The sequence below is a fragment of the Melanostigma gelatinosum genome, assembly GCF_949748355.1.
Source record: "Melanostigma gelatinosum genome assembly, chromosome: 9".
Lineage (NCBI taxonomy): Eukaryota > Metazoa > Chordata > Actinopteri > Perciformes > Zoarcidae > Melanostigma > Melanostigma gelatinosum.
The window spans coordinates 18796865-18818606 of NC_136642.1; the positions used below are offsets into that span (position 1 = coordinate 18796865).

At 40.1% G+C, this 21742-nt stretch overlaps 1 protein-coding gene across 4 annotated transcripts in view; it reads left to right on the forward strand.

Moving 5' to 3' along the window:
* The window catches only part of dnah5 (dynein, axonemal, heavy chain 5), a gene marked incomplete at both ends in the record, with an annotated part of 86039 nt that overhangs the window by 47590 nt on the left and 16707 nt on the right, over window positions 1-21742 (forward strand). For all 4 annotated transcript variants that reach the window (XM_079275523.1, XM_079275521.1, XM_079275522.1 and 1 more), the window contains 16 exons: window positions 752-1019; window positions 1798-1921; window positions 2212-2319; window positions 3121-3235; window positions 3423-3599; window positions 7970-8173; window positions 9146-9325; window positions 12068-12205; window positions 14105-14240; window positions 14620-14801; window positions 15243-15377; window positions 16478-16633; window positions 18219-18401; window positions 19210-19314; window positions 19549-19687; window positions 19904-20018. In XM_079275523.1, coding sequence (XP_079131649.1) covers window positions 752-1019; window positions 1798-1921; window positions 2212-2319; window positions 3121-3235; window positions 3423-3599; window positions 7970-8173; window positions 9146-9325; window positions 12068-12205; window positions 14105-14240; window positions 14620-14801; window positions 15243-15377; window positions 16478-16633; window positions 18219-18401; window positions 19210-19314; window positions 19549-19687; window positions 19904-20018 — 2465 coding nt within the window. The remainder of the gene's footprint in view (window positions 1-751; window positions 1020-1797; window positions 1922-2211; window positions 2320-3120; window positions 3236-3422; window positions 3600-7969; window positions 8174-9145; window positions 9326-12067; window positions 12206-14104; window positions 14241-14619; window positions 14802-15242; window positions 15378-16477; window positions 16634-18218; window positions 18402-19209; window positions 19315-19548; window positions 19688-19903; window positions 20019-21742) is intronic.

Genomic DNA, 21742 nt, shown 5'->3' on the forward strand with positions numbered 1-21742 from the left:
TTTTGGAAGGCTTTTTCTCAGATATGCTTCCTTGAATTTCTGTTTGTCACTAATTGTCTCCATAGGCCTCAAGTACAGATTCAAATCTGGCTAAAAGGTTTTGCATGGGAAATCCCAGATCGGATTAAATAATAATTTGCCATCCTAAAATACAGTACCTTTGATAGATTAGAGTGCTGAGAGAATGCATCGGAAATTGTGTGGAGGTGTATCCCCGTGTTTTGACAATCATAGCATTCAGTCAGTAGTGTGTGTACTTCCTTTAGCAAATAGCCAAACATCGTTCAAAACAATAAAAGTGAGCAAACCGTTTCCCGCCAGTGTGTCTGTCCGCAAAGCAGCAGCCGTGTGGCGGCGATGCAGTCAGATGTGTGTGACGTTCTGTTAGCTGCTATCTGATAGCTAATAGCCTAACACACCTTCCAAAACAATAAAGTCAGGAAAACTGTTTCCCCTTACCATATCCCACTTGATGAAGAATAGTGAGTGAGGAATCAGCAGTCAATCAATGATGGCATCAAACAGGCAATACAATGTGTTTTAAGAAAGTTTGAGTCAATGAAACCACAAAACCTGATAGTTGCAGCTATAAAGCACCGATAATATTCTAAGTTTGGTGCAGCAGTATGCAAGATGAGCCGTGGACAGACAGAGATGCACAAACACGCAGGCATGCACTCACACGCACACACACAATCTCATTATCTCTGATCATGTAATTTGACATTAACGTGTGTGTTTCTATCCTCAGGTGTCCAATTTGTTCGCTCGTGATGAGATTGTCGAGATCCTCAGTGATCTCATTCCTGTTATGAAGCGGGAGTTTCCCAGGCGACCGCCGACCAATGAAAACCTGTATCAGTACTTCATGTCACGTGTCCGACATAATCTCCATGTTGTTCTGTGCTTCTCGCCCGTTGGGGAAAAGTTTCGCAACCGGGCGTTAAAGTTTCCTGCATTGATATCTGGTTGCACCATGGACTGGTTCAGCCGGTGGCCAAAAGATGCTCTTGTTGCAGGTATATGTTATATCGATGTGATCTACTTCTCTAATGGTATCATTTGTTTCCCATTAATAATATATCCCTTATCTATTTGGAGTGGCAGCTGTTATTTTTCTTAATACTGTAAAATCAGATTACAACACAGTCAGCTTGTTCGATGTGTCATGTGCTTTCTATTAACGTAAATTCAGAACACATTAGTATTTTTACAATTGGCTTCGTTAGACAACTTTAGTCCTGCTGCTGGGATTTACTGCTGTTATTTCCTCATCCATCATTTGACTATTTTTAATGTCTTTCATTAATCTTATAGGCGCTGCATCAGAATGTTGCTTAGAAATGCCTTCAACTGATACATATATAGATCGTAATTAAAACAAACTGTACACCGACAAATATCACAAGTCTTAATTCTTTCAAATATTTAGAATCTGTTATGCTTATTTTGTCCTGTGAAACACTATCTTCCAGCATGTTTTCCAGTTATTCCCTGACGTTTTCCCTCTCTTTCTGAATTTCCATTCCATATTTTCTTTGGTCAGTCAGAAGAATAAAAGGGATGACATAGTCATGCATGTAACCAATAATCCATGATGTTCCATGCATTAACGCTGTCATTCCTGAATGGAAAACAGTCAATTTGAATTTGTTGTAGCATGTCATAGTATGAAGCAGTAAAGAAGCATATTTATATCAACATTTGCCAATCTGGTCTCAGTAACCGTCATCCACTCTTCACTCCGCTTAAATCTACCCTCTCTTCTTCTTCCTCCTCAATCTATTTGTCTTTCAGTTTCGGATCACTTCCTGTCAGTCTATGACATCGACTGCTCACCCCAGGTTAAAAGTGAGGTGGTCCAGTGCATGGGTTCTTTCCAGGATGGCGTGGCAGAGAAGTGTGTGGACTACTTCCAGAGGTACAGCATTTTGTTATACTGCCTCTCCGTCTCCACTCAGGCAGCAATCCACCCGAGAACAAAATGTTTGTCTAGTTATGTTCAACAGTTGGATAATTATTGTTAGTAATAGAAATCCAAATATACACACAAACAATATATATACATATGTTGCCGTTTGTGGTCAGCCTTCATTTTATAGAATAAAAGTTCTACTAAATGTGGATCTAAGTACAAAACATTGTGCAAATTATTCTCCTGCTTTTTAATACGACATGAAATTAACCGATTGTAATCTAATTTAATTCTAGATACCGACGTTCCACCCACGTCACACCTAAGTCCTACCTGTCCTTCATTCAGGGCTACAAGACCATCTATAAGGAGAAGAGGACTGAAGTCCAGACCCTGGCCCAAAGGTAATCAGAGTTACAGGATTACGTTTGATATGTGTTACTCTTGTACTTACAATGTTAACATATGCTGTAACACAACAATACAAGATGGCTTTCATTCCACCTTAGAATCAATGCCTCAACTGCTGCATATTGTCGACATCTCTTACAATTAGTGTAAGACTCGTCTTTAAAACCACAGTACCGGTAGATTGATAAAGTTGTTCAATCTGTAGTCGAGTGTTCCTCTTAGTCACGATGAGTGGACAGTCATAAGTGGACATCAATAGTAGGCATGATAAGTGCCTGAAAAATAATTGCTCTTCTCACAGGTAGATTTTCAAGGGACAGTGTCACAGATTGAATTTAATCTTTCAATCCGATTCAATAGTTATCAACTCCCTAATGGCCCTGGAAGTGATGGGTGATCAGTATCCGAATGAATTAAGCCCTTTGATGAATTAAACCGTCATCAAAGGGGCCAAATCCAGAACCATCAGTCAGTCGTCATGTTTTGAGAGTACAGCATTAGAATTCAGCCTCTAAAAATCTATTGGCAGGTGTTGACATGAGGCATGTCATGACACTTCGAATTTTGGCCAGCTTTCAAGGATGAAAGCTGTTTTCCTGTTAGAGAATGTACACGTATTTCCACCGCCTGGTGCCCAGTGGATCAACAATTCTGTCATGCAGTTAGTTCATCTTGAAGGTTTGTGGGTATTTAAAACAAACAGGATCTCAGGTGTAGGATACATAGCAACGTCAAAGATATATGTTGGAATTGCATGTGGCTGACCTGATTTTGTTTAATATTTCCCCTTTGAGGATGAACACTGGTCTCAAGAAGCTGAAGGAGGCATCAGAGTCTGTAGCAGCACTAAGCAAAGAGCTGGAGGTGAAAGAAAAGGAGCTACAGGTTGCCAATGACAAGGCTGATATGGTAGGTTTCAGCCAGGAGAGGGGTTTCTTCGTATTTATGTGCTTCAGAAAAATAAAGGAATAAGTAGATGGCTACATTTTTTACAAATAAAGTTTCACAGATTTTTGTTTAGTTGATATTGAAGGACTGATAAAGGTTGAGATTGTATTGACTCATAGCTTTGTTTGTTTCTTGTACATACACCCAGGTATTGAAGGAGGTGACAGTAAAAGCCCAGGCAGCAGAGCGAGTGAAGGTGGAGGTACACAAAGTGAAGGACAAGGCCCAGGCCATTGTAGACAGCATCTCAGCTGACAAGGCCATCGCTGAGGAGAAACTTGAAGCTGCCCGTCCAGCGCTTCAGGAAGCAGAGGCTGCACTAAAGGTACGGGGACTTAAGAGCAAGGAGAAACCTGTTGTATCTTCTCATCTCGACTCTGTAAATGCACGGATGCATCTTTGTCTTGCCTCCAGCTGCTCCAGAATGCTGCTATTAACAAGAATGTTACTGTTAACTATTAAAACACTGTTACCTCAGTTGCTTTTAGAGATTCATTTAAAATACCACTGCATACTCTGACTGCATGAGCTCCTATCCCAATACTGTACAACTTTACACCCAGAGGTGTTTTAGTAGCTGCACCAAATTTGTGATGCTCTCTACATCTTAATAATTGATTATCCAAGTATATTAATATTTGTAATGATCAACTTAAAACACACGTTAAGTCACTGCCTTCTAGCTTTATTTGATTTCTTGTCTTGATTGCATGCATGCTGGTGGGAGTATGACTTTTTGTGCATCTTTTCCTGTTTGGGGAGGAACTAACTGGATCGAAGCATTACATTACAATCATTTTGCAGATGCTTTTATCCAAAGCGACTTACAATAAGTGTATTCAACATAGGTATTCAAGAGAACTACTCGTCATCAGAAGTCATAAGTGCATCTCCTTTTATAAACAAGCATCTAAGAGCATTCCACTACTGTGGGGCCAGGACAGAAGCATCATGTCTCCACAGGGAAATTTCATAAATCAAAAGTGATACAATTTTCTATTAGCACATGCTCTGTATTATTTCCTATGAGCCTCATCATCAAGATAATTAACACATTTAAAAAAATATGTATTTTAGTTCAAAAAATAAAATGTCCAGAGTATTGATATGTACCTATGAACAATATGAATAATTTGTTTGGTTTCATTGGTTTCATGTTCCTTACCCAATTTCATTCCAGCTTACTGTATCATACATGCTGTTCATGACATCCTCTGCTGCCCCTGTATACTGCTTTTCCAAGCATAAGTTTGCCCTAAAAGATTTTTAGAAACTGTCAGTAAACCGTGTGGTGGAGCCGTTTATTGTGCCCCTCTGTTTGACTTAATGTCTCCCTTAACAATATTCTGCTTTCTCTCACGTTGTGTTGCTTCGGGGTATCGCTTGAAGCACACTGTGACAGCAGGTGTTTCTAAAGTTAGCACGATGCTCTGGGGGCTGGAGCTGCATTGTAATTAAAGCTGTCCTCCTGGGTAGATGGGAGCATACAGATCTCCTATGAGAAAGCAAAATAATCTTGTTGGTGCAGATGGAAACCTTTTTCCAAGCAGGCAATCCTTCAGCATTCTGTCTTTGCCTCATTCGAGAGGCTTCTTCACTGCTACTGGCTGAGGTTGAGAGTTGAGGCATTTAATAACAGGGCAGTTTTAATAAGCGTTATTCATTTCATAATTAATAACAAGGACTGCCCTGGGATCAGGGACCAATAACCAAACCGTTACGGTCTCAAAAAGGGGTGTTCACTCAGAACGTCAACATTTAAAGATTACTTTACATTCATGAGGCGAACAGTGAAGGATTGAATCCAAGCATCAACCGTCACAGCCAGCTGTTATCACAACTGATATGCACAACAAAAAAAAAGAGTACAGTGAAGTTATTTAACTTCAGCAATACTTCAATCAATAAACAAGCACTCCAACTACATTAACAAGCATAAAGGCAATCTAGCAAGCATGTGGCGTGTGTGTATGTGGGTTTATTTGGGCTGACGATGGTGGACGTGACCATGTGAGTGGCTTCGTCACGCGAGACTTCCTGATGATGATATGAATGATAACAATGGAGGATGTGGTTTCAACGTCTGCGATAACACAAGGACGTGGAGCAAAGCCGAGTTCTGCTACCACGCTATCTGTGCTAATGAGGTGTGTGTGGATATGGGAGCGTGTACGGGTGTGTGTGTGTGTGTGTGGGTTAGTAAAGTAGAAAGGAAAGCAAAGAGAATCCTAACTGCTGCATAAAGACACAACAGCTGTTCATTTATTGCTCAGACACAGACCCAGCAGATAAACTCTGGTTCCTTGGTCGTGGCACTGGTCCTTTAACTGATAAAATGCTGCTCACTGGCTTTACATGTGGTAGTAGAAGCTAACCCAAGCAGGGGCCATCGGCGTGGGACGGCACAATAAATGTAACATGTTGAACACAGACACAAGCAGCAAGCACAATAATTAAAGTAGTCTCAACACAGCATTAAACAGGACTCTGCAGCCATTTACATTCACAACAAACAGTAAAGCTGACAGTAAAAACACTATCATTAACCTATCCCTGCCCAGACAAGAGCCTGTGTTAGTCCGTTGGTGTGTCTGGCAGAGTTGCTTCAAGCTCAGACAGTAACAGGGCCCTTGTTGCACTTGTCGGCGGGTTAACGGCAGCTGATCCTCAGCAGCGGGGGAAACAACGAGTGGACTCAATTGAAAGAGAGCACGTTGTGGAAGTTCTTCTTCTTTTTCTTGAACAGTGATCCGCGTGATCCTTCTGCAGGCACGGGGAGACCACTGCAGCTCAGCCTGTCTCGATAGACTCAGGAATAACATGGTTTCATTTGGTTTGCTTTCATTGTATTTTTTTGATTTAAGACATAAAAAATATTAAAAGATTATCCATTTATTGATTGTATGAAACAGTTATCATATTAACACACTGTAGGCCCAGCTTTGACTTTTCTAAAGAACCAGATAAAATATGCCATTAGAATAGTCATGCTATGACATTAGTTATGAGCTTGGAGAGATCAGTGCTGTTGCCTGACACAGTATTAAATACTAAAAACATTTCATGTTAAAATACTGTGACTAGGTTGCAAGGAGAAAAACAAGTGATTGATCCAAAGGGTTACATTATTTTGTAACTAGAAAAAGCATTTCCTGCTGAAAATGCGTTGGAATGCTGAATACTGAAATTAATCGCAAAAACATTGCTGAAAATAGATATCCAATTCAAAAACGAATTGCAAAAAGCTTAATAATTCAAAGAGTTTAAAGATTACAAATATGAAAAGTCATATCACACCTCTCCTGAAAGAACTGAACATTTTGATATTTTAACAGTTTCTGTGGCTTAAAAAAATTCATCAGTGGTGATATTTGTAGTTGTGTAAGTTGTAGTAGAAGTATTATTAGTAGAAGTATTAGTAGCATTATAATAAGTACTAGTAGTGATATTTGTAGTAGTAGTAGAAGTTGTAGTTGTAGTAGAAGTATTATTAGTAGTTGAAGTATTAGTAATTAGAAGAAGTAGTAGAAGACGTAGTATCAGTAGTCATAGTAATAGCTATAGTATTGGGTCGTAGTATTTAATATCACAGTAGTAGTAGTCGTAGTAGTAGTCATAGGAATAGTAATGGCAGTAGAAGAAGTAGCAGTAGTAGTACTAGTAGCAGTCGTACGACTAGCTGTAGTAGTATTACTACTTTTAGTAGCATGAATAGCAGTAGTAATAGTAGCAGTTGTCGTATAAGTAATAGTAGTAGTGGTAGTAATAGCAGTAGTGGTAGTAATAATATTGATGGCAGCAGTAATAGCAGTAGGAGTAATAGTAGCAACAGCAAAAGTTATAGTAGAAGTAGTAGTAGCAGTAGTAGTAATACTATATTAGCAGCAGCAGTAGTAGTTGTCGCAGTATTAGTAAGAGCATTCTTTTTTTAAACAAAAAAGGCTAATTTTGAGCTTGTTTAAATCCAGTTAATCCATGGGGCTTTTATTTTGAAAGGGTGGTGCTGGGTGGGGGGGAGAGGGGGAGAGGAGACATAATCATAATGTCTGACACACATAAACAGAGGTTATTAAATGCCTGGCTTCATCACAAGCATTTCAATTAGAATTCACTCTTTGAGGCTTTTATTTTGAAATGGGGTTGGAAAATAGTTGGAATGCTTAACAGCATTCCAACAATTACTGTACTTTAATAGAGAATGCCAAGTAAAAAAAAATATTGTTTATGAAAAATTGTGTCTCACACAATTGGAGATTCACACCACGCTTGGGCTGATAGAGTGGAAATGGAGCAGGGACGTGAGAGCAGAAACGAGGAAAGTGCAAGAAGGAGATGAGACGAGCGGGCAGGGGGTCTGATGAAGCAGCCACACAACTCTCACTGCAGCATTTTCTTTACTCTCCTGCTGCCTCTCTCATTTAAAATCGGTCCCTTTAAGTAATTCTCTGCAGAACTGTTGGAGTTTCTACTTACAGTTTTCAATATGGCTCTCATTGTCAAGTTGTATTTTCTCTGTACACTCCCTCAAACTGCAGCATTATGTGCAATTCCCTATACGTCCTGTCAAAGAAAGATAAAGTACTTCATCCTTTGCTCTCATCTCCGGCAACTCTCTCACCTTATAGAGTATCCTGTGTACATCCAATATGTTCCCCACTAAAATCCCCCATGTGTCTTTTTTCTGTGCCCACTCAGACAATCAAGCCATCAGACATTGCCACTGTACGAACACTTGGTCGCCCCCCCCACCTCATCATGCGGATCATGGACTGCGTGCTGCTGCTCTTCCAGAGGCGGGTCAACACAGTGAAGATCGACCCAGAGAAGAACTGCAACACGCCGTCCTGGCAGGAGTCTCTAAAACTCATGACAGCTGGAAACTTCCTGGGCAGCCTGCAGGTACAACCGCTCATATCAGAGTCATACAGATTGAAGTAAGGTGCAGATGCTGCAGAAGGCCTGCTCACGTAATGCGGTGAGATATTCTGCGTAGCCTACAGAATTATTCATGTTCAACGTGAATAAAGGCACATTGTACATGCATTACTGAAGGACTAGACCCAGCTCAAAGGAACATAGAAAGGGGTTTTCCTGCTCTTCCACAAAAATGGATTTTAAGTTTTAAGTCAGAAAATATACAAATACAAAGTTTAACATGTTTCTATTGCTTGCACTGTGTTGATTGTTGTTGATTGATATGTGCAACATACATTGGCAACAAACGGTTTCTGATTCTGATTTAATGTTGGTGGAAGTTTATCAAAACAAATGCAGCAAAAATCTGTTGTCGAAGCTTCAATAACATCCGAGTGTACAACATTCTTAGATGTACTTGTTCCACTTTTACTCCTCTCTCATTGTTACATTTTGATGTGTACTCATCTCTCTCACTGTCTTTTCTGTTTTTTTCCATCTCATCTTTCTCGTCACTCAACTACACCATGTCTTTTATCTTACCCTATGCACATGTTATCTTTTTGCTTCCTTACTGCACAATCCTTTTTTCTCTTCTGTGTTGTGAGCTTCTTCGATTTGCCCTCATTCTGCATTTGAGCTTCTCTGCCTTGTCTTTTTCCTTTTTTGTCTCCGTCTCCCATCCATCTTTGCTTTTCTCCTTTCATTTCCTCTTAAACTTTCACCACCTCCTTTGCTTCCTGTCTTTACCAAATCATCACAGCTCCATTTATAATGTTTCTCCTTTTCCCCCTATAGTGTATAGGATATAGTTTCTCTGTTTTTAAGTATCAAAGGCTCTTATTACAGTACTTTTGTATGAGTTGCTTGTGTGGTTAATGTTTGTATTCAGTGCGTACCGACAATAAATAAGTCCCCCCCCCCCCACCACCACCTCTCTTTCCCCCTGCCTTGCAGCAATTCCCCAAGGACTCCATTAATGAGGAAATGGTGGAGCTGCTGCTCCCCTATTTTGACATGCCCGACTACAACATTGAAACAGCCAAGAGGGTGTGTGGCAATGTGGCCGGCCTTGCATCCTGGACAAAAGCTATGGCCTCCTTCTTCTCCATCAACAAGGAGGTCTTACCCTTGAAGGTAACGACAGTATAGCCCAATATATCCTTCACAGTGGTTCCTTGGTGCAGCAGAAAGGTGAAACAGTACCGTTTGTAGACAGTACTGTATGCGACACTAAAGATAATACATCAAGGCGAGTTCAATTGAAAACATACACACGTCAGCCTCTTAAATTTCTAATCACCTGTCATTATCACCCCAACAAACATAACAGCAGTGCGCTCACACTTGTGCAGAAACTCCGTGCGAAATGTCCACGGTCTTACACCCTGATGAATAAGGAACTCTTACAGTGAAGGAGAATGGTTGTTTTTTTAGCTCCAGGCTACAAAAGACAGCATAGACTGTCTCTAATATGAAAAGGATTGGTTCATATTCCCACATTTTGGCAGCAGCAACAATTTGCTGATGGTGTCGAATAGAAGTACCCCACACATGTCAGACTGACAGAGAGGGATTCGGGCTTCTATCTATTGATCATGAGCTTTCAAAAATAAAAATGATAACAAATTGGGTGCATTTTAAGTCACGTTCCCAGGGCCTATTTGAACGTAATCATGTTAGTACAAACCCAGAAGTGGATCTCCCCAGGTAGACAGCTTGGTCTTGAGTCATTGTTCCAGAGTCCTGAGTGATATAAAGATTAAATCCAAAAGCACATATTAATTATCCACCAATGTAGATCACCCCTATAGGGAGATATACAGCACGAGTCTGGTTGATGTGTGTGAGTGAAAACATCAGATGAGTGATTTTAAGATCAATGGTATTTATTTTGAATTAATACTTTCAACTGAACGTATTATTTGTAAATCTGGTTCTCGTATCAGCAAAGTAGTGATTTTATTTAAATGAATGGACTTTGAAAACTCATCTGCTTTTTTACAACTCAATGAAAAGTGATATTCTGATTTCATCTGCAGTAAGGGCTGTGTTTACATCTAAGTGACTGACTTTTTTTATATTCAAGCTGCACAAGTTAATTAACTATTTATTTATTTTCAAAGGATCTATTCATTTCACACACAGCAGAAGGGAGCAAGGCAGAATACTCTGTACACAAAATCCTTGATTAATAAGCCAGGGCACCCCGCGCACATACACATGCCTGCTCTCTGAACCCTGTGATGCAAATGCAAACGGCCCAAATCCTTTAGCTCAGGGGTGTCAAACTCATTTTCACTCTGGGGCCACATCAGCATCACGGTCGCCCTCAAAGGGCCGGTTGTAAATGTAAGACGGTGTAAATGTAACTACGGTACTCCTAACATAGTTAGTTTAGTTTCCCGGGATATCTGTGACTTCCACAACACGTACTTCCAGTTGTGTGATTTCTCCTCCGCCATTGTTTCCTGTTGCTGGTGCAAAATGCATTCTGGGATATTTGGCTGTCCCAAGTACAGACAAGTCACCTCTGATGCATCCCGGGTAAAATGGGCAGAGCGAGCCACATCCGGGCATTAGGGCCGTGCTTGGCTCGATGTGAACTTTGAATTGGAACAGTACTTTGGCTGAGACTGATGACGTTTCAGTACAGAGAAGTACGCATGTTGAGAAACTTGTTGGAAATCCTCTTTATGGGCTGTTGCATCTCCTGTCCACCTGTTGTGATAGTTTTAATGTCGGCACACAGACAACATGCCATCTCATCACTTCGACTTTCTATCTCATAATTTCGACCATGGGGATATTTTTATTTTCACATCTAACTTTAAATTTTTGTAAAAAAAAAAAAAAAAAAAATTATTATTATTTTTTTTTTGCTGGCGGATTCGTGGGCCACATAAAATGACGTGGTGGGCCGGGTCCGGCCCGGGGGCCGTATGTTTGACACCCCTGCTTTAGCTCGTTTGTCTTCCTGTCAGTGCAGTCTGTGGATGTCCGATGCATAACAAGCATTTAAAAGCTCACAGAATGCGGTTATACTTTTAGATTGTGTTTACTAAAACTAAACTGATGAACACCTCTGCTTTCCCCTCTGTTACTGTTGTTCTTTTGTACCCGATTTTCTTCCCCCCTTGTTACCAGGTCTCATATTCCTACTTATTTTGACCTACATTCCCTTCTCTCCATCTTGTCTGCACCTTTATGTCTCTGCTCACCTCAGGTTTCTTTTTCAAATCCCTATCTCACCTCCGTCTTTCCCTTATCCCCTCCCTCACTGTCTTTTTTCTCTTATTCTCTACAACCTCCATGAGAACTCCCTGCCTCTCCTCTTTGATCCTGATCTTTTGCTTTAACATCGAACACTGTCTGGCAAATAGATTTTCTGGCTTCCAGCTCAGGGGTGGCTTTCCTTTAAGCTGACCAGCTAGACTGGCAGACAGAGATACAGTTGGACAGACAGACAGACAGACAGACAGACAGACAGACAGACAGACAGACAGACAGACAGACAGACAGACAGACAGACAGACAGACAGACAGACAGCGATACAGTACACTTGTAAAATCTCACTGAAATACTTGAGCCACAAAATGTCCAACCCATTTTTTTTAATCCCTTTTAGTTTGTTTCATGCAAACACTGTTCCTTTGCTCTCAAAATAGGAGGAACTGTCTGCTTTCTTTTTTCCAACAAAACACACACACTCCTACCTCCTTAGCTCTCTGGTTTGCCTTCTCTTTTGCCTAAGGTCTGCCCCCCCCGCTCTCTCTCTCTCTCTTTTTTTTAAGCCCTCTCTGACCGTGACCCCTGAAGGCGTTTAATGTGCAAAAAAAAATCACAGATTCCTCTTTCTCTCCATCTTTGTTTGTTAGGCTAACTTGGTGGTGCAGCAGAATCTTCTGACTATAGCGAATGTGGACCTTGAGAAGGCTCAGGCTGAGCTTGATGCCAAGCAGGCAGAGCTGGATGTGGCACAGGCGGAGTATGAGAAGGCCATGATGGAGAAACAGGTCAATAGCTTTACTTACGTCCTAAGAAAAAAAAACATTACTCGGTTTGCAAAAGAAAAATCGGAGCAGTGTGCGCTGAAAAGACCTCTGAAACAACAATCTTGTGATATAAAGCAGAAATGAGATGAATGCTTTAAGGTGTGCCGACTCTTCGATACCTGGAACTTTTTGCCATTCTTTTTTATTTGAATAATGTGAGCATGAGCTACAAATTGCTGACATATTCATGACTTGTTCTCCTTTAAGACCAATTAACCAGAACATCAGATAACATACAATTGGACATCTAGTGTTAGTCTCTTCCGCTGAAGCCCGTCATATAACGGGGAATTAAAATATCAATCCTGCTTAGAAGAGTTTTAATAACACATGACATTGCACTACTTAGAAAATGTGATCACCAGTTTGTAGCCTGGCTTTCTGAACTTGCTGTTGCGTATCATTGTTTGAATTCACATAGCTGGCACAGCTGTCTTTGTGCCTTATTGTTTCATTAATAATTTCCTGGAACAATGAGATTTCATGCTTTGTTCAGCTCACTCCTGTCCTTTTACAGCAACTGTACATATTTCATGTACAGTGTATTTTATGCATAAAAACAAGCTAAAACATTTTGTCAATGAATGAAAAAATACATATAACATATAAATTGAAATAAGTGAGGCCTTGCTTAACTACTACTGATACTCCTACTGTTAGCTACTATAGGGTGTGTTTCTTGAAAGTAGGGAAGAAAAGTTTCACGGAGCTTTAACGTCCTATCGATGTTTGAACTTCATAATTATAATACAGTGTGTTCCAGCTATTTTTCAAATGAGCTGCCCCTTCCAGTAAACTGGAATCACAGCAGTGGACTGTCTATCAAAACACAGCCAGGGAACACCTGCAACAAAAACAGAAAATGACTCAACCCGAGTTATGGAAGTGTCACTTTTTAGATTAATGTACATCACTCCAGTGGTACACTTGATTGTGTGTGCAGGTTTATGATTCCGTCCGCTGTGTGTGGTTTTCATCATCTGCACTCTGTTCTGTGATGAACAACCGCATGTAAATGGAACAGTTTGTGCATCAACACTCGCTGATTCGGAAATCTGGACAGCCCAAGTTGACTCTTTTTATAATTTTGTGATTAAGACACAGAGCTTTTCATCTCCAGGGGCCAAAAGCGAGATTGAAGGGCTCGCTGCAGAAGCCTAGAGGAGAGGAAACGAACATTATTTTTTTTTCGCAAACAACCTCTTAATTGCCTGTGAGCAGCTGAATAAAAGATAAATGGCTGAAAGGTGCCGTCTCTCTCTTACTATGTCTCTAAAAGGGACTGTCCAAATTAGGATAGTCGGATAGGAAATGCTGACAACACATGTCCGTCCGTCCATCCATCCATCCACCCGTCCATCCATCCACCCACCCATCCATCCATCGGGGGTTGCAGAGGTCCTGAGCCTATGCAAGCCTAACCCAGCATGCATTTGGTGAAAGTTGGGCGCATATCACTTGTCTAAGACATACTACACCTACTGCAATTCAGAGGTTAAACCCACTTGACCTGCATGTCTTTGGACTGTTGCACCTGGAGGAAACCCACATAGTGATAACGAGAAACATTACTATATTTGTCATGAGCTTTATAACAGCGATCCTATGATGAGTCCTATGCATTGGGATGAGAGAACATCTCCAATCACAAAAGACATGATTACGTTAACACTAATATGAACATGCTCTTTGTCCACATAACCATACTTGACAGTGGTATAAATATGCACAGGCGTACAGAGAATAAGTGGTTGAATGAGAGTTTGATGGATGATGAAGAGACAGTTGGAAGGACATACGAGGCAGCCTAACAGACACACAAACCCCCTGACTTGTTTGTCTGCCCTCCCTTCCCATCAGACCCTGCTGGAAGATGCTGAGCGCTGTCGACATAAGATGCAGACTGCGTCCAGTCTCATCAGCGGCCTCGCTGGTGAGAAGGAGAGATGGACTGAGCAGAGCAAGGAGTTCGCTGCCCAAACCAAACGCCTTGTTGGTGGGTTTCAAAACAAGTTTTAAAAACTAACTGGCATTCAGAAAACTATGGCATCAAAGAGACGTCTCTGCAATTAAATGAATTAGACATGAATTTATATACTTTCTGTTGGATGATTAAACTAATAAACGCTCATGGATGACTAGCCTAAATGCATAATGCCATTAATGCATAGTCATTATAATTACCAACAAAACAGACATTTAATTCCCAATGCACTGCTAACATCGCAAAGTTTCCCCACTCATTTTTAAACGTGTGCTTTTTTTTTTAAGAGGCTAAATGTGCTGGTATTAATCTTCCAGACTTTTTTATTTTTATTTTTTAATAACACATGCATATAACCAGTATTACAGTTTTTAACACCTTTATCTTTTAGGGGACATTCTATTGGCCACAGCGTTCCTCTCTTACTCCGGCCCCTTCAATCAGGAGTTTCGCAATCTTCTACTGAGTAACTGGCAGCGGGAGTTAAAGCAGCGTGGAATCCCATTTGGCAACAACCTCAATCTGACCGAGCTGCTCATTGATGCACCCACTGTTAGCGAGTGGAACCTACAGGTCAGTGATCTACTTTAGAAACTACTACCAACAGAATGAACTGTTTTAGTGACTATTGATGCAGTGTGTGATAATTCTATATTGTATCTCGTTTAGGATCGGTAGATAAGATGCAGAACCCAGCTGGACAAGCAGTTCTATTTATATTGATCCTACAAAATTAAATGAAAAGTGACCTTTTGTCTGTAAAATATAGTTTTGCATTTTTTTCGACGAGGGCTTCATACTGAAATTTCCTGACTGTAATAGTTATTTCATTGTTAATAATTGACCTCATTCTTTGTAGAAAAAATGTATGGATCATTTACACGTTTGGTGCTACGAAGTCGGATACTGGAAAGCAAAACAAAAGTTGAATTCCTGGGATAACAACATAAATTAGCTGGCATTAATAAACATCAGGATTGAGCCTGAACCAGTCATTTGTTTCCCATCTTACAGGGGCTCCCCAATGATGACCTGTCCATTCAGAATGGCATCATTATCACCAAAGCCGCCCGCTTTCCCCTCCTCATTGACCCCCAGACGCAGGGGAAAATCTGGCTCAAGAACAAAGAGGCCAGGAATGAGCTGCAGGTTTTGGGATTTTTTTAAACTGATGCTTTAGAATGTGACTTGTGTTGACAGCTAGATTTTTTATTCCACAATGAGGGTGTACCATTTATTAAGATTACACACATTATACTCCCTGATGACCTGAAGTGTATCAAGTTATTGTTTCCCTATATATATATATATATATATATATATATATATATATATATATATATATATATATATATATATATATATATATATATATATATGTATATAATTATCTAATCTAACAATGCAGAATTGCCAAAAATGTACTAAAAACAAAACTGATTCATAAATAACACAATAACTTAAATTACTTTTTGTCCCTCTTTTTCTGAATACCATAAGCATTAAAGAGTAAATAGTTTTTCCCTTCCTCATCTCCTGCGCCAGTTTTTATAATGCAAGGCTTATATTTTTAGTCGCCTTTTTATCCAATTTCTGCAATGTTCTCTTTGCCCTCAAATCCTTTTCATTGTCCAACATGCTTTTTCTCTTGTACAGAGCCTTGAAAAAGTGCTGCAGAATTCTGCAGATGCAACGAGACCAGCCAAGGTCACTGGCCCCGTTAGGGCCAATCTCTGGAGCGAGTGAATGCATTCTGCAGTCCTATTATGAGTGTCCTGAAGACACATTTTCACAAGCAGAGAGGGTTTAAACCCTTTCAATAAGTGACCTCATCAAAATAATATTTATGTTTACAAGGTTTTCAAAAAATTGCTCATCTTAAAAAGGGATATTATTAGTTTGAGGAGTCCCATTCACCAGACAGAGGCTGGCCTTTGTATCTTCGGAGGAATGAGGGAGAAGTCTCCTTCACTTGATTAAATCAGATGCTTCTCACTGACTTATACATTTGCTCATTAGTCTGTTGGAAACAATATTATTGCTGCTAAGGACTCTTAGTAAGGTAATTGTTTAAAACAATCAAAAGGTTTTTTTTTTGGTTGCACAGAACATTTACATTTGCCCCATTGTCCTTGAAAGACAAAACAATGTCCAACATGGATTTGGGACGCTGTTGTAGCTGACTGATACAGTAGCATCAATGTTTGTTTTCTCAATATATTTATCGTGGTGTCATTTTCTGATCACAGATCACCTCACTGAACCATAAGTACTTCAAGAACCATCTGGAGGACAGTTTGTCTCTTGGACGCCCCCTTTTGATCGAGGATGTAGAGGAAGAGTTGGATCCTGCACTCGACAACATTCTTGAAAAAAACTTTATCAAAACGGGCTCCACTTACAAGGTAATGTGGTAGAAATATCTCTCCTGGTACCAGATCTGTCCTTTTACCTTGGTTAGAATAGTGTGAAATAGGGAGGTTTGTTTTGTGTGCTGGTGAAATGCATGATGGGACTTGGGCTGCTCCCGCCAACTGTTACAACTGTACTGACACAGGTTGAGGAGCTCACACTCAAACTGACGTCTACAACAGCAAGGCTCATGAATAAGTTCATAAAGTGTGGCCCTTCAAACACAATTACAGAATAGTACATTTCCTGTTGATTGGAAGTGAAATGCAATGTTGTGCCTCCACCTTTCTCAATATCTTTTACTCTTTTCATTTGAGGATGGACCGTGAGAAATAGAGCATTCTTTGTCCTGACATCCTAATTTCCTAATTGTATTGTTGGAGTTATTTTTAATTAAGAAAGATTGCAGAGCATGGTTTGGAATGGTTCTTATTTTGTCTGAATTTTATTCGCCAAAAAGACAGCCCAGAAGAAAGCGTTGGATGGGTATAAAAGTATATATTTAGTATTATACATGAAGCACTCTAAATTGGTCTTTCAGCCAATTAATTGGTTTGAACTTTCATAAAAAGTATTTTTATTGCACACATCAATGTGTCTTTTCTGTGTTCCTTGTAAAGATATAAACAAAGCATTCTGCATGTGAACTTTTCTCATCCAAATAGGCATGGACTTAACTGGATACTTATCACAACAAGAATGCAATTTTAAATGTGTCATTGCGATCCTTCTCTCTCACACACACACACACACACACACACACAGACAAACTAAATCACACAGAATGTATGAGGTTGCGAGAAACAGTGGCAGTCTGCTTCGAGGCATTGCTCTCTCTCGCTCTCATTATCGCCTCTCAACTCCTGGCTCCAGCTGATGCTGGTTATTCAACAGCTGACACTGCAGCTGCCTCCCTTTATCGCACACATGCATCAAACTAGCACACAGGCATGCACTCACACACACATATTAAACGTGCCATGTAACTACAGGAAAACATGCGCATACACTCACACCGTATGATGATTGCAAGTGAGCGTGTGTTACATGCAGATGACACATTCAACCTGAAGTCTCCCGGCTACCTATTGAGAGGCCCGATTAGCGGCGTCTATTAATATCCTGGTGTGAGCAGGAAGTGAAGGTGTCTGCGACCGACAGCTCGAAGGACAAGCCACCAGATGGATAACTAGAAGTTATACTGACACGAGTCATTTAATGCTGATCAGAGCAAACAGAGCCGTACACAAACATACGTACATTGAAAATGCAGCTGTATCTGCAAAGTGTTTGTTTGCCGACACCAGGATACCATTACCGTGTTTGTCAGTATGACCTATTCATCGATTTTTAAAGACATTCAAAATCACATAAGTGACTGTTATGGCAAATGTGCGATTATATCTTACGTTATTGTCTTTTTGAGGTGGCTTAGAGTGGATTTGGCTGAATAATCAGCACATTTTTTCCCACTACACATGTGCGTATGATATTCATACATGTGGATAGATATTTTGTGCTGCTGACTTTGTGCACTTTAACTTTGTGTCTTTCCTTCTCTCTATTTTCTTTTTGCAGGTAAAAGTTGGTGACAAAGAGGTGGATGTGATGAAGGGCTTCAGGCTGTATGTGACCACCAAGCTGCCTAACCCGGCTTATACCCCAGAGATCAGTGCCCGCACCTCCATCATTGACTTCACTGTCACCATGAGAGGACTGGAGGACCAGCTGCTGGGCAGAGTCATCCTCCTAGAAAAACAGGTAGCCTTTATAGCTGCTCTGTGTGTGTGTGTGTGTGTGTATATATATATATATATATATATATTTATATATATATATATATATATATATATATATATATATATATATATATAGTATAATTAGTTGCTTGAAAAGTCCTTAGAGACCATTTACAGTAACACCTACAGTGTGCATCATTTTTTGTCCCACAAACAAGCACAATCTGTGCACAAACTGTGACAATATAACTTGGAGGTTATTTTCACCCTTCAAATATAGAACATATGCACCAATACCAAATACACACACAAGGACGCACATGTCCAAAGTGTCAGTGACTTAATTCATTCAGCCGTGGCAATATAGAGCTTTATATATGCAGAGAAGAAAAGAAAAAGACTGGTGCGACTGTGGGAAGGCCAATTTCCCACTAATAATGGCTGATCATGAGATGAAAGATTTATGCTAGATGGGAAAAGTGGCGTGTTATCTGTGTACTGAATATGAATTGAATCATCATGTGAGCTGAAGCTGCTATCTCAGCTATAAAACCTGTGCCTTCACAGTTCATGCAGCATTTACAAGCCCAACATCATTGTTCAGTTACTGGCTTTTCCCTCACAGCTGCCGTGTGTTCAAAACACCTCATTTAAAGTAAAGATAGCACTGATTCAGAGGGTCCACTCAAGAAGTACGTCCATGGGCTTTAAAGCCATCAAAGCCAACAATTTACACACAATGTAAAAGATTAGATGAGCTTTTAAATCATTTTATTTTTTAAGTCACATTCTTGACCATATCTGTGTCATCTGTGTTTCTATTACACCAGGAACTGGAAAAGGAGAGGACAGACCTCTTGGAAGATGTGACATCTAACAAGAGAAAGATGAAGGAACTAGAGGACAACCTCCTCTACCGACTGACCAGCACACAGGCAAGAAAATACTAAAACCGTGATGTTCTTTTGACATGTGAGAATCATTAGTGTGGATATTGTAGCAGTGTCGAGAGCAACTTATTCAAACCAGTTTATCTGATAACTGGTGTGTTTTTATTTTTCATGATGTTATTTTATGAAGCAGGTTGTTGAGATGCAGTTATGCGTGTCTGGAGTTGGTCCATTTTCATTTCTCTTCTGACTTACTCTTGCAAATATGTCTCTGTGTAGGGTTCACTGGTTGATGATGAGAGTCTGATTATTGTTCTTGGCAACACCAAGCGCACAGCTGAAGAGGTCGCTCAGAAACTACAGATTGCTGCTGAGACCGAGATCCAGATCAACGCTGCCAGAGAGGAGTACCGACCTGGTAGGTCATGACGACTGGCTCAAAGACAGAAGTTACACTTTTTTTGGGGGCGTAATTTACTCTGGTTGGTTAGTGTTCCAGCAAAGTTCAGGTTCAGTCACATAAAACTAGAGGCTGTAAAGTCAACAGACACATCTTTCAAGAAGTCAGTTACAAATCTGTGCTTCAACAACCGCACTTCTTCTGCCATTGCTATTTCAACTTTTGTGTTTTCAGTGGCCACCAGGGGCAGTATCCTGTACTTCCTGATCACTGAGATGAGTATGGTGAACGTCATGTATCAGACGTCTCTGAGGCAGTTTTTGGGACTTTTTGACCGGTCTCTGGCTAGGTGAGAATATTCATTTGCTGCTCTCTGTAATGAATAGTTTTGTTTCTCCCATAAAAAGCAAGTGATCCTGTGCAACTCCGTGTAGGCCTTACAAATCTCATCTGCAAATTTCCCTCCACTCATTTTGATTAATAATGTCTCAGTGGGCGACTTGTTTGGGTTATTGGTATCTTGCGTTGGTGCTGGTGAAGCACTGGGAGCTCTTTTTAGGAATTCAGACTTCTGTGATGCTATATCAGCCTTTCACAAAATACTGAAAAGACCCAAAAAGGGCAAAACAATATTAAATTGACGGATGTGGAGTGGTTGTCAACTAATTAGAGGGTCGATGGTTCATTCCCTGGCAGTTATAGTCTACATTTCCCAAGTGTTTTTGGGCAACATACTAAACCCAAAATGTATCCTGATGCCAAGCCATCGATGTGTGCGTTGAATGTTTATTGCTCTTTATGCACAGGTGGAACCTTGAGTGGTACCAGTGTGCGAATGTGTGAACGCTGGCTTGTGTTTGTAAAGCGTTTTGAGTGGTCGCTAAGACTAGAAAAGCTATATAAACGCAGGCTATTTGCTCTAACTTCTATCCAATAATTATGAAATGATCCTCTTCAATACGGCTTTGTAACAAATAGGAGCTTTGCTTCCTTAATTTAAAGGAGAACACCTTTTTACAGGGTTTATTTTGTTGTTCATGGCTGTGGAGAAGGAGACTCTTTTACGCTATCTCTGTAGGATAAGTAGCGCTTTGTGGCTTGAAATCTGGGAGATACGCAAGGACAAGATCAATGACTTCATTCGTATCTTTGAAATCCAAACAACACCAAACAATAGAGTCCAAATCAATATGTCGATGCTACAAAGACTGCCTGAAGCATGACCGAAGCGTTTTATCATCAAATCTCTTTCAAACAGCGTCAACAAATATTGATTCATATTAGATGCAGAAAGGTAGTTATTGTTGCAGGGCAATTGGATTGAATTGCTTCAATTTTTTGTTCTATTTACTGTACTCATCTCCTGCATATAAATCAGGTTATCCTTGAATGTCGGTTTTCCAATGATCTCTTGAAGTTTTCCTGTCAATACATCTCATATATCACTATTGCTTCTTACTTGCTTTTAACTTACTTTGTAATTATCTACAGTACATATTTGAAATATGTATGTAGCGGGATGGACAGAAGTATTGTTGTCTTGAAGCCTCCACTATAAATGCAGCTGAAAAACTAAAGTGAAATATTTTCACATGGTATGTTAAATGGACTTGTAAAATGCTTTTGTAGTCTTCCGACCACTCAAAGCGCTTTAAGTGACACTACACGTTGAAGGTGGAAGCTGCAGAAACATTGTTGATACTACTCAAGACTGACACTATAACTGTGATGTTTTGTTTCTTGAAAATACGTTTGCTGTTTAGTGTACCTGAGGCCAACATTACTACAGCGAGCAACAGTCCATTTTAACCAGCTCCCCATTGATTTGCTAGCTCGAGTAGTTTTTCATCTGACCAAACAACTAATTATGTCAATATTCCCAATATCCTTAATAGCTTGAATAAGCTTTCACATAATTCACTGTTACCAAGCACCACAGACATTAGCATCAACCATTAGCTTAACCAGTCTGACCATGCTGTGATCTCTTGTCTGCATTTGATTTGTTGGAGTTAATATTAGATTTAAACCTTGTGCCATTATAGCAGGAGCTTTAAGCGGCTAACAGACTGA